Source organism: Empidonax traillii, unplaced genomic scaffold (genome assembly GCF_003031625.1).
Source record: "Empidonax traillii isolate 1590-97213 ecotype Southwest subspecies unplaced genomic scaffold, ASM303162v1 scaffold287:size763773, whole genome shotgun sequence".
Lineage (NCBI taxonomy): Eukaryota > Metazoa > Chordata > Aves > Passeriformes > Tyrannidae > Empidonax > Empidonax traillii.
The window spans coordinates 482,118-493,320 of NW_020955480.1; the positions used below are offsets into that span (position 1 = coordinate 482,118).

The 11,203-nt window shown below is 51.7% G+C and overlaps 1 protein-coding gene across 1 annotated transcript; it reads left to right on the forward strand.

Moving 5' to 3' along the window:
• Positions 1-1,514: 1,514 nt before the first annotated feature.
• Positions 1,515-10,176, forward strand: TNMD (tenomodulin). The gene is made up of 7 exons (XM_027890433.1): positions 1,515-1,562; positions 1,689-1,823; positions 5,070-5,210; positions 5,982-6,083; positions 7,911-8,064; positions 9,293-9,465; positions 9,743-10,176. The coding sequence occupies exons 1-7, from the start codon at positions 1,515-1,517 to the stop codon at positions 9,950-9,952; spliced, it is 963 nt and encodes a 320-aa protein (XP_027746234.1). The 3' UTR covers positions 9,953-10,176.
• Positions 10,177-11,203: the final 1,027 nt, after the last annotated feature.

An 11,203-nucleotide genomic window follows, 5' to 3' on the forward strand; every position in this document is an offset into this window, starting at 1 on the left:
TCCTCTGAAACTCTAATTTTGACAAGAAAGGAAAATGTTTTCAAATACTTCAGTTTCCAGTGAATAACAAAAGCTTTTGAGATGGAACTTTCTAGTGAGAAGCGGAGACAGACAAACCTGGTGTGTGCACAGATTTGCTGCATTTAGATTTCCAAAATCTCTCAGATGTTTTCAAAGGCTGCCTGTGATTTTTTTTCCATTAAAAAGGGATTTTTTCCCTCCTCCAAATAACCTCATCAATATGATTCCCTTCTGTTATTGGCATCTCAAATATTAAACTCCCCTGGTGCATTTCACACCCCTGGCACTGCCAAGGGGCTGTGGGGTGAGGAGTTCCTGCTGCTCCAGGGCCAAGGAGCCCAAACCCCTTTGGAGGGAGCAGATACACACCAGGGCACACTCCCCCAGCACACACAAGTACACAATGCTCTCCCCAAGCTATTCAGCATCTCCACTTCTGTCCTTCCAGGATTTACCCCCAGGCTGCAGGTAGCAATGTTCCCAATGCTTCCAAAGCCAGCCCTGGACCTGCTAAAAGCAATTTCTGTCTCCATTTCTCATCCTGAGCAAAACTCGATGTGGGTTTTCAATTTTTTCTGTGCAATTTTAATTAGTACATGATGCTCTCTGAGTTTTTATTAGAGTAAACAGCTTGGAAAAAGAGTTCCATGCTAGCCCTTCTACACCAGGGAGCCTCATCATGTTCAGACTAGAAACCTCACTCCAGATTTCTGAAAGCCTTTCCTGAGATGGGTTCATTTCCATGAAGAAACGCCACGATTTCAACACGGGAAAATTTTTGAGCATTTTGAGCATATTGAAAGAAAAGAATTAGTCAGGAAATTCCTGGCTAGGCCGACTTCGGGGCAAGGCTCTGCACGAGGCGGGCGTGGGATGCCACAGCCCTCCGCTGGGAGAGATCGGGATTCACGGCACTCACACATTGCGCATGTGCTCACACGTGTGTACGTGCACACCCGTGTCTGTGGTCATGCAAACACATTGCACACACACACACACTCTCCTGTGTGCACACACGTGCACGTACATACACACACCCTTGCCCACCCGTGCCCATGTGCTTGCACACACATGCTCATACACACGTCCCACACACGCTTGGTGAGCAACCCCTTGATTGCAGCAGTGCCCACGTCCCCAGGCCACAGGGGGACCGGCAGCATTTGCACAGCCTGGGCACCTCCAGCCATTGGTGCATGAGCAACAGTGTAGGGTGGAAGCAGAGATTAAACCAAAAATATGACCCTGGACGTAAGGGATGGACACCGACCGCGCTGTGAGGCTTCACGTGGGCTCGTCTCCAGAAGCGTGGGAATGGCTTGTGCCTGCAGACGGGAGCGCTGCGGGAGCGCCTGGGGCCCCGCAGGCTGTGGGGAAAGCTGGCTGCACCTCTGTGGGGGCGGCTGTGACCCAGCCTTCCCACCGCGTGTGCACACAGAGCCTCTCTAACTCCACCTCGGAGCGGGCTGGCGTCCTCGCACACGGAGGAGACCATGGGAGGGACGGCTCGGGATAGCCCGGAGCACTGCCGCTTTCTGGACGTAAGTTCATGGCTTGCCTTGCCACCCTGCATCTCTACAGCACCACAAATGTCTGATACGTGCGTGTCCTCCTCCCTCCTCGAATCCTCAGCGCACCCTGGCTATCACTGTTTTGTCATTAATTAGGCAGAAGCAGCCAAGCCGCGGAAGAAAAGCTGCCCCAGGTACCCGCTCTGTGGACTGCTCCTCAGCGTGCTGCTCCTTTCTCTTATTCTGATATTTTTTGGTGTCAAATACCTCTGGAACCCAACACCCAGAAAAGTAAGTAAAAACTCTTTGATACAGCATTTCAAAGCCTTGTTTCCCCAGACAGAGTCGTCCCCCTCCCCTTAGCCCCTGAAACTTTTAACTACTCCCCAAAACCCAAGCAACTTCACAAAGTGCATTTTCTCAGACCACAAGTATTCATGGCACTTTTAAAAACCTCTGTATTATTCATAACTAGCTTTTACTTAATACAGGCTGAGTTTTTTCCCTGTCACCGCATTCTTTCCCCAGTTGACAATTACAGGGGATGGGAGCTATGCCACGAAGAGTTAAAGTTACTCTTATTTCACCGGCAGCAAATTTTATGACAAGTAAGAAAATATTTTCCATTTCATTTCAATTATCTTGCCAGAAACTGGTGGAAAAGTCATTATGCCACTGCATAAAGAGGAGAGAAAGCCAGGACGCAGTGGTGATTGATTGTCATGGATTATATTTCTTACTTTAATGTGTCTGCAATGTGAGGGTATGGTGAGATGGATTAGCTTCTGAAGGAGCTCCTGCTAACTGGATTGGGCTCGTTTATTTCCAGCTCCAGAAGGACACTTCTGTAAGTACCAAGCATGTTGGGGTGGCAGAAGGACTGTGCATCCCCTATCTGTCTCTGCCCACTGCCGCCGAGCAACCTGACAGTTCTGCCCAAACCCTTTTTTTATCCCATACTCCAAGTAAATCGCTTAACCTTGAAGCCAACAGCCTCCCCAGTACCCCTCATTCTCCTTTCCTTTGAATTTCCATGCTCATCCAGGAGGCCTCACTTTGCACCCTGGCACCAGCAGGTTTTGACAGCTCTCAAGAACATCTACAAAATTCCCGTGTGCAGCCAAGGCAGCCTCTTTCCCACACTGGCATCTCCTCTCTCCTCCCTGCCCCACGCCAGAGCTGCTTCAGCCCAGCCAGGCTGCCCTCCTGCCGGGCAGAGGAAGCACCCTGCTTGCTGGAAACTGTCTTCTTATCAGCAAATAGAAACAAATACCCCCCAAAATAAAAGAAAAAGCAATGAAAGCCAGATGTGCCTCCAGGATCCTGCCAAGATGGTTATAAAGCCTTTACTGTTCCTAGAAAAACAGGGGTCATGCCAACCATGAGAGAAAGAAGCTGTTAACCCCTGAAGGGAGGATTTCTCCAAGCCAGCAGTGCAGAGACATTGCCACAGCCTCAGAAAGCATATCCAGAACACCAGCCCTTGGCATCCTCACCAGTGGGCACTGGTGGACAATGGAGTCCATCCAGCCCTTGCCAACACCTGATAGGCAAACAAGTGGAGTGTGAGGTCACAGGAAAGCAGAGATGTTCCTGTGGTGGAGTTGCATGCTGACACTCCCAGTGTCCAGCACCGCTGTGTCCCCATGGCTGCAGAGCAGTGTCTTCTCCACCTGACCCAGGAGCACTTGGGGAAAAGCAGGATGGGGGAGGCTGGAACTTCCTAACACTCAAAAATATAAACCAAGGGGAATTAAACTCTTTAAAGAACAAGAAACCCTTCAAGTTCCCGTAATGTAACCAGAGAGTGGGAAAAAAAACTTGAAAGAAGAGTTGTGCCTCTGAGGGGTTGCCTTGGACGTGGTTCTGCCCCCTGCAAGGCAGCACCCGCGCCGGCCGGCACAGCAGATGATGCAGCTGACAAGGGGATCATCACAGCCTCACAGGGGGACAGATTTCAATGATTTGCCAGAAAGTGTCATTTGTAGCCCTAGAAAACATCTCACAGCTCCCTGAACAGCACAGAGCTGGCAAAGCCCAAGTGGGTTGTCTGGACACTGCACTGGCCAAAGTAATTCTTTGTAAATGGAGAGACACTCAAAGGTAAGGTGCCACCTGGGATCCTGCCCTCCTAGAAATGATTCATGGCACCATACACATTTTGTCAGTCAAAACCAGCAGCCATACAGCCATTTTAGGCTTCAGACTGTTTTTACTGTATCATAAAATCCATTGAGAGCTATATATCTTTGTAAAAGCTTCCTGCAGACCAACAGGAGATGCTCATGGCTGCCAAGGTGCATATCACTCCTCTAACCTTTAAGCAGGTGCGAAGGTACCAAGCAGTTCTCACAGCCAGTTCTGTGCCTAGGTGGATGCAAAATGGGGTATGCTGATGCTGGAAACATTGCTAAGAGACTTTGAACCCCCCAAACGGGAAGATATGTGCAGGAATCAGGAGACTGTGAATGGGGGTTTGGGTTGGCACTGAAGGCTGAGCTCCTGCCCCACACCAGTGGGCCAGGAGTGCTCCTTCCCTGGCTTCATGGCCATGTCAGGGGATTAACAGGGCTTTCCCATCACCGTGCCTCCAGCCCTCCTCCCTGCCCAGTGGACTTGAGGAGTTTTGCACAAGCCCTTTGCTTCCACACAGCACCGTTTGATTTTGGAATCAAGGCTCCCCGAGGCTCGCCAGCTCTCGCTGCGCCAGCAGGATCATTTCTGTGCTTCAAATAGCATCTGCCACTACTCATCCTTTAAGGGTCAGGCATCCGCAGAGACTGGAGGGCTGCCGGGCTGGCTGAGTGCGGCGAGCACCTGCGAGGAGGAGAGGGCTGCTCCCTCCGGCGCTGCTCACCCCGGCTCCCCGTAGGGAGGAGTGCCGACGGGAAGCCGGCTGCTACGCCCCGAAGCTCTTCAGCAGCCCTCAAGGAGGTCTTTGATCCGCAGGCAATCCTTCATCTCCTCTAGGCAGAGAGAGGCTCTTACCTCTGCCTTTCCAGGAAAAACAGAAGGCGCAGAGATGGAGTGAGCGAGCTGGGGACACAGTGATGGAGTAAGCGAGATAGGGATGCTGTGACGGAGCAAGAAAGACAGGGAGACAGTGGTGGAGCAAGCAAGGCAGGGAGGAGGGAAAATGAGGTCCCCTTGGGATCAGGACTTCAGTCCAGCCTGGGCTGTAACCAGGCTCATGCCACAGAAAGCACCAGCAAAGGCTGAGCTGTGGCAAAGCTCCTGGTGCAAGTGTGGGATGAGCATTTTTTCCTAGGTTTGCCACACATCCCAGGCTTGACAGACAAGTTGCCCCTCATTCTGGCTGCATCCTGCCCTTCTGCTGAGCCCTGGCACATGGGAGCTGCCTCTCCTTGTGCTATCCAGAAGGTTGCTTTGGCTCAAGCCGCTGTGTGAGGAAACAGCCATGGCAGGACACTCAGCATGGGTGATCATGCACCAAGCATCAACCTGTTCACCCACTGGGCAGTGTGTGAAACTGGGAGGGGTTCTGAGCTGATCCCTGTGTGACTTTGGCCCTTACAGGTCTATGATATGGAACACACATTCTTCAGCAACGGTGAGAAGAAGAAGATTGTGATGGAGATTGACCCCCTGGCCAGGACAGAGACCTTCACCAGCGGGAACGGCAGCGAGGAAATCCTGGAGATCCATGACTTCAAAAATGTGAGTGTGGCAGTTTGTTCCTGAGACCCTCCAGTCTTGCAGCAGGACTGATGGGATCCCTTAGAGTGCTGTGGAGGACTATTTGCTCCTGCGTCAGGGAGAGAAATGCTCAAACTCTCTGGGGATGATCTCAAAGAAAGGGAGATGTGTATCTACTTAAGCTTCCACTGGTATTTTATAGTGGTGTGGTTCAGCTCCAATGAAATGCATCTTCAAGCAAGACCTGGTTATTGAATTTACCCTTGCAAAGGAACACAATCATCATCAGTCTATCCAAGCCCAGTACATTCATCTGTCTGGAGAGCATTAAAACCTCATGACACTATTGTAGGCTCTCTCTGAAACCTAATTAAAATTTGTAGGGAAATACCTGGTGCAGTGACATATGGCAAAATTTTGAGCTAATAGCCTAGCAGGAACTGGGGGCTGAATGTTCATATAACCATAACGGTCAGATGCTATTCTGCATATTTTTATTTATGATAATGAGAGCTCATGATAGTTATAAGGAGAAGGGGAGTGGAGTAAAATTTTATGACTACCTGCTTTTAAATATTTGCAAAAATCCCAGTTCTCCCAAACCATAAAATGAAATATCCCTTAGGAGAACCTGTTAGTGCATCTTAGCACCACTATGGAACAGAGGTGGCACAAAAACATCAACATCAAAAATATGACTAAGCCCTCCACCAGCTGTACCTTCTGTACAATGGGTTATTTGTCCTCCTCTTTGCCCTGACTGCTTTTTGGGTGTTTGCTTTGATCCTATAGGGAATAACCGGCATCTTCTTTGTGGGACTTCAAAAATGTTTCATCAAAACTCAGACTAAAGTCCTACCTGAGACGACAGAGGCCAAGATCCCTGAGCTTGAGGTAGGTGAATAAAACAGGGCACCTTTGTCCCCAGTGAAACCCACTCCTCTCCCTGGCACACGAGAGTGGCTGCCATTCCTGCCACCCTCCCATCTGCTCCAGCCTTCCCAGGGATGCTGCAATAAAGAAATAATGAGCTGTGATCGCTTCATAAAATGCTCTTATTTCAGAGGATTGCTTATAAAAACAAGTGAAAAGAGACGGGATTAGACGGCGACAGACAAAAACCTCTCAGCACAATACCGGAGATCAAGAACAATAATCCTGTTGTAGTCAAAAGGTCGCAAGGCAGCTCAGGATTAGCAGGCACCAAAAAGTCAATCAAATTGTTTTCTCCGAGATTTGAGCCTCATGTTCTCAAGCAGAGTGAGGCAGAAGTAAGGGATTTAAAAGAGCAGCCATTTCTAAGAAATGCGATTTGAGAAAACTCTTGGCGTATAGACCTGAGAGGTGGGAAGCACCAGGCTGGGGCCACTTCCCTGCATGGACTTTCCTCCCACTGATGTGCCTGGTTGCTTCCTGCATCCATTTATCTTTTGCCCGCTGCACCCTGCTGCAAGGAGCCTCACATTTTGCATGCTGCGTGGAAAAAGGTGTTGGACTCCCTGTTTTAACCCCTCTCTGACAGCGTGCCCCAGAGTGATGGCTCAGTCCTTTGATGGCAGTTGTCCCCTGGCCCTGTCCCCCTCCCCAAGGCCCCCCTGATGGCACAGCCTTCCTGCCTCCCCCTTTGAGAGACTATGGGTGTTAGCAGATTGAATCCCCCCTAAGGACGCTGCCGCAGATAAAACACCACCAGGACATGTGTTTGAAAGGAAGCGTGGGCAGAAACATTTCCCTGAATCATGACCCAAATTCCCAGACACCGATTCTTTGATTATGCCCTAAGAAGCTAATAGATCTTTTCAGCTACCATCATAAAAGGGATATGACTTCCCAGGCTTTAGCAGAACATTGCCCCGGGTAGAGAGCTGAAATGTAAAACTCAGTGAGATAAATGTAGATTTAAGCTCCACCATCTCTTCTCAGAGCCTGCACGCTGCCAGGTCCTGCGAGCAGCACCGCCCCAACCCTGCAGCTTCTACCAGAGAATCCCAAAATGACCCAGACTGGGTCAAGTTGTGTTGGCTCCTTCCTGTGTCTTCCCAAAGTCATAAGAAAAAAACTCTATAAGAGAGATATACGGCTCCAGACGCCTTCTGAGAGAAAAAAATCCCTTTGCCAGCTTGCTCTAAGGGCTACCACCAACCAACGCAGACCACGTTGCCCTGGTAGAGAGCTCAGCAAAGATCCATCCAATAATCTTTATATATGTCCCTCCCTAAGTGCCTGCCAAAACACACCATGGACTAATGCAACGACAGAGACATGTGGTATAAATTACAGAATACAGCCGTGCAAAGAATTTCTGTGAGGAATAAATTAAAGTGTTCGATCACAAAATCAGTAGCAGAAGGAGAGAGGCATTAAGTACTAAGAGCAAAGCAGAGAGGAGATGTTTAATCTTGTGTTTTGAATGAGCTGGGGTGCTCCAAAGGCTCTTCCAGATGGTGGGGACTGCACAGGATAAGGCCCTCGGATGATCAGCTAGGAGAGGGGAGAACACAGTGGTTTTGACTGAAGGTGGACAGGAAAGACAGGGCTTGTGATGGGCTCCCCATGTGAGGACCAGCTGGGTACTTTGTGTGCACCCAGCAAGCACCATGAGCCAAGGGAAAGTCCAAATGCCTCTGGGTGAGCCAAGGGAAGGAGAAGCAACCAGTGGTGGGGGGAGGGAGTCTCCCATGTCAGTGAGCATGCCAGGGTCAAATGTTGCTCTTTTTCCAGGGAGAAGAAATCACCACCACCTACTTTGAGCAGTCTGTAGTGTGGGTGCCTGGGGAAAAGCCCATTCAGAACAAGGAGTTCCTGAAGAGCTCAAAAATTTTTGACATCTGCAGAAATGTGACCATCTTCTGGATCCACCCCACACCAATAGCAGGTACAAGGAGCCATCTCCTCCCCAAAGCGCTCTTGAGCCCCCTCACCAGGAGCAGCTCTGTCCCACACTCATGGTCCCCCTGCCATGTCCCCCACTGTGACCTGGTGGGAACCCATTTTCACCTCCTTGCTGTACATCTCAGACATGAACACAATGTTGCCCGTGACCACAGGAGATCTCAGCCAGTATAATAGCAGGGGCTGAAGTTTCTCTCAGCAAAGTGCTTGTCTCTGCCAGCTCCCCACCGACCTGCACTTTGCAGTGGCCACCCTCCTCATAACAAGGGGGAAAAAAAAAGCAATCCTTTGTACCTGCAAAGAAACCAGCACTGCTGGAAACTGGGACGCCTAAATCCTCGACACCGCATGAACATCAGAGTGCGAGCAGACATCTGCATCTAAATCACACGGCGGGGTTGCCACCTCCAGCTGCTCACTACACAGCCCTCACAGAGGTTGTGGCCTCTGAGATCTGCCGGTGTAATTACCCACTCTCTCTAACCCACTTCCAGCCGAATGAGCTAGTTTCAAAATCCCTACTGTGAAAACTCCCTCTGCTCTGCAGCCACGGAGCCACATCATGTCCCCCACAGGTACCGGCCATTGGTGGTCCTGAGGGCAGGTGGCCATCAGAGAGCCTTGGTGAAGAGGGAGGCTGGTATCCTTGACTTGTTCCCTTTCTGCTTCCTCATCCCTGCTCTTAGACCCCCTTTGCAGCAGCGCTTGTGTCCCGGGTCAGTGGGTCCAGTTGGGTCACCCACGTCCATCCAGTGCCTTTGCCAGGACAGCAGTGTCCCGAGGCTTCCTGACATCTCCCCCAGCAAAGGAAATTAATGATGCTGTGGGTCTTAACCAAGCTATGAATGCTGTATCTGGGCATAATCTGCTCCAAATCTTGTCACTTTGCTGGGGCCCTACAAATCCACCTCCCAGCAGCAGATCCCACCATGAGGATGTGCTTCTACACACCCACAGCCTCACACAGGAGATGCCAACAGCACCCACAGACACCCATCACCCATGGGCATGGGAATGGGATGGAATGGGCCATTACCTCCTACAGCCCTTCTCTCGAGTTGGGTGAGAGCAGGAGGAAATGGAGTACTGATTTACTGGTGGGTTTTTTCTGTACCTTGGCACCAAAGTCTGGTAGAGACATTAGTTCTTGCTGCAGCTTTTGTCCCTCTGCTCCGTAGTTGTTGACAGCAACATTTGGGCTCTTCCTCTAGCTCCTGAGCTGGCCAACCTTGAAGGGGCAGAAGAAGAAGACCCTGAGCTGCTCGTAGACAACCAGAGCTGGTTGGATGCAGGGAGCGAACACGAGGTGGAGAAGGATGCACAGCTGGGGTCCAAGCGCCGAGCACGGCAGCTCACTGAGGAGGACCTGCCTGTCAATGACTATGTGAGTGAAAGAATCACATGCTGGGGTGCCCTGGCTACAGCCCTGGGGTATCTTGGCCGTGGTTCCAGGATGTCCTAGCTATGCTCCTTGGGATGTCCCATCCATGCTGCTGGAATGCCCTGTCCATGCCTCTAGAGTGCCCTGTCCCTGTTCCTGGGGTGCTCTCCCCATGCCTCTGGGGTGCCCTGGCTGCCTTCCCAGGATGTCCTGTCCATCCCCCCGGGGTGCCTCAGCCACACACTCCCCTCACTGCACTGATTCTGCCTCTTCCCCGCAGTCAGAGAATGGGCTGGAGTTCCATCCCCTCTGGGACGAGAGAGGCTACTGCTGTGCCCAGTGCCGCCGCGCCAACCGCTACTGCCGGCGGGTCTGCGAGCCCCTCCTGGGCTACTACCCCTACCCCTACTGCTACCAGGGCGGGAGGGTCATCTGCCGGATCATCATGCCCTGTAACTGGTGGATTGCGCGGATGCTGGGCAGAGTGTAGCGCCCACCGCTCGGGTGCTGCCCCACACCCACCTGCCGCGTCACCACCCAGCCAGGTGCATCCTGACACAACCAACACGCGGGTCAATACCTGTTTGATGTCCAGTGAGGTGTGAACCTGCCGACTGCAGCACCCTCACCACGTGTATCCCCCAGCGTCCTGCCCTGCTCCGGCGGGGCTGGGTGAGGCCGCGCTTGAGCGTGTCGCCGCCACGCTGAGCAGCAAGAGGCAAACAATAAACGTCTTGTATGAGCGATTGCAAAGAAAATGGAAAGTCTTTTAGTCTCCGTCTGATGCTTAATGGGTCTGAGAAGTGATCTAATTGCTTGGCTGCCTCGTCACGAGCATCCATAACTCAGGTACTGGGTCTGCAGGCACTTGCCTCACTGGGAACGTGCAGAGGTCCCTAATTTGCTCTCTGATGGCGCTTGTGGTTGTTCAGCATGTCCTGACCCCCTGTTCCAGCATGCTGTGATGTGTTCAGTAGTTGTTACTGACAGCCCAGGGGTGCCACCAGTCCCCTCTAGAGTTGTCTCAGCAAAGGCAGAGGCAGGAGCTGGCACAAGGAGCTCCCCGAGGAACCAAGCAGCCAAAGCTGGAGGGATCAGAGGGTGTGGAGTACCCCAAGGGTGACCACCTGTCCCCAGCCCACAGCCTCAGGGCTCACACCAGACAGACCCAAGTTCAAGCTCTCATCCCAGGCAGCCAGTAGCAGCCAAGGAGCTCTGACATCCCACGGGTATCACCAGGTGAAACCCTCTCTGTGTCACCAAGGAAGCACACACTGCCACGGCAAGAACGTACGTACAGGGAAGGGAGGAGAGGTCAGAGCCAGACCCTCCCCACATCTCCCATGGGGACATAAGCACATTTTCAGAGCAGTTCCCTTCATCCCTCTTCCTGGCTGTGCTGACAATGTGGTTAAAACACTGGGTGCATGGTGCAGCAGAACTCCCCACATGAGATCCCAAGGGATACCAATCAGCTTTGGGGACTCCAAGGCTTTCTGACAAGTCCCCTGAGACATTTATCCCCCAGAGAGAGAAGGTTCAAACACAGTGGGGGATGTGTGAAATCCAGCCAACCATAGCTGGTGCAAGAAACCAGAGCCCTTCTGTTCCTGCTCAGTGGGTCCAGACAGGTGACCAAGGTGCATACAATGCCTTTGCCAGCAGAGCAGCGTCCCAGGTTTGCCTGGCACCTCCCCAAGCACGTGCCTGTTCCTCTGGAACTTCTCTCCAAAATAAAGTG

What these genes read in the sequence shown, in the direction of transcription:
- TNMD (XM_027890433.1), top strand. Translation starts at nt 1,515, where the DNA reads ATGGGAGGGACGGCTCGGGATAGCCCGGAGCACTGCCGCTTTCTGGAC. An exon ending in AGCACTGCCGCTTTCTGGAC is followed by an intron (nt 1,563 to 1,688) that starts GTAAGTTCATGG and finishes GTCATTAATTAG; the next exon opens with GCAGAAGCAGCCAAGCCGCG. An exon ending in GGAACCCAACACCCAGAAAA is followed by an intron (nt 1,824 to 5,069) that starts GTAAGTAAAAAC and finishes TGGCCCTTACAG; the next exon opens with GTCTATGATATGGAACACAC.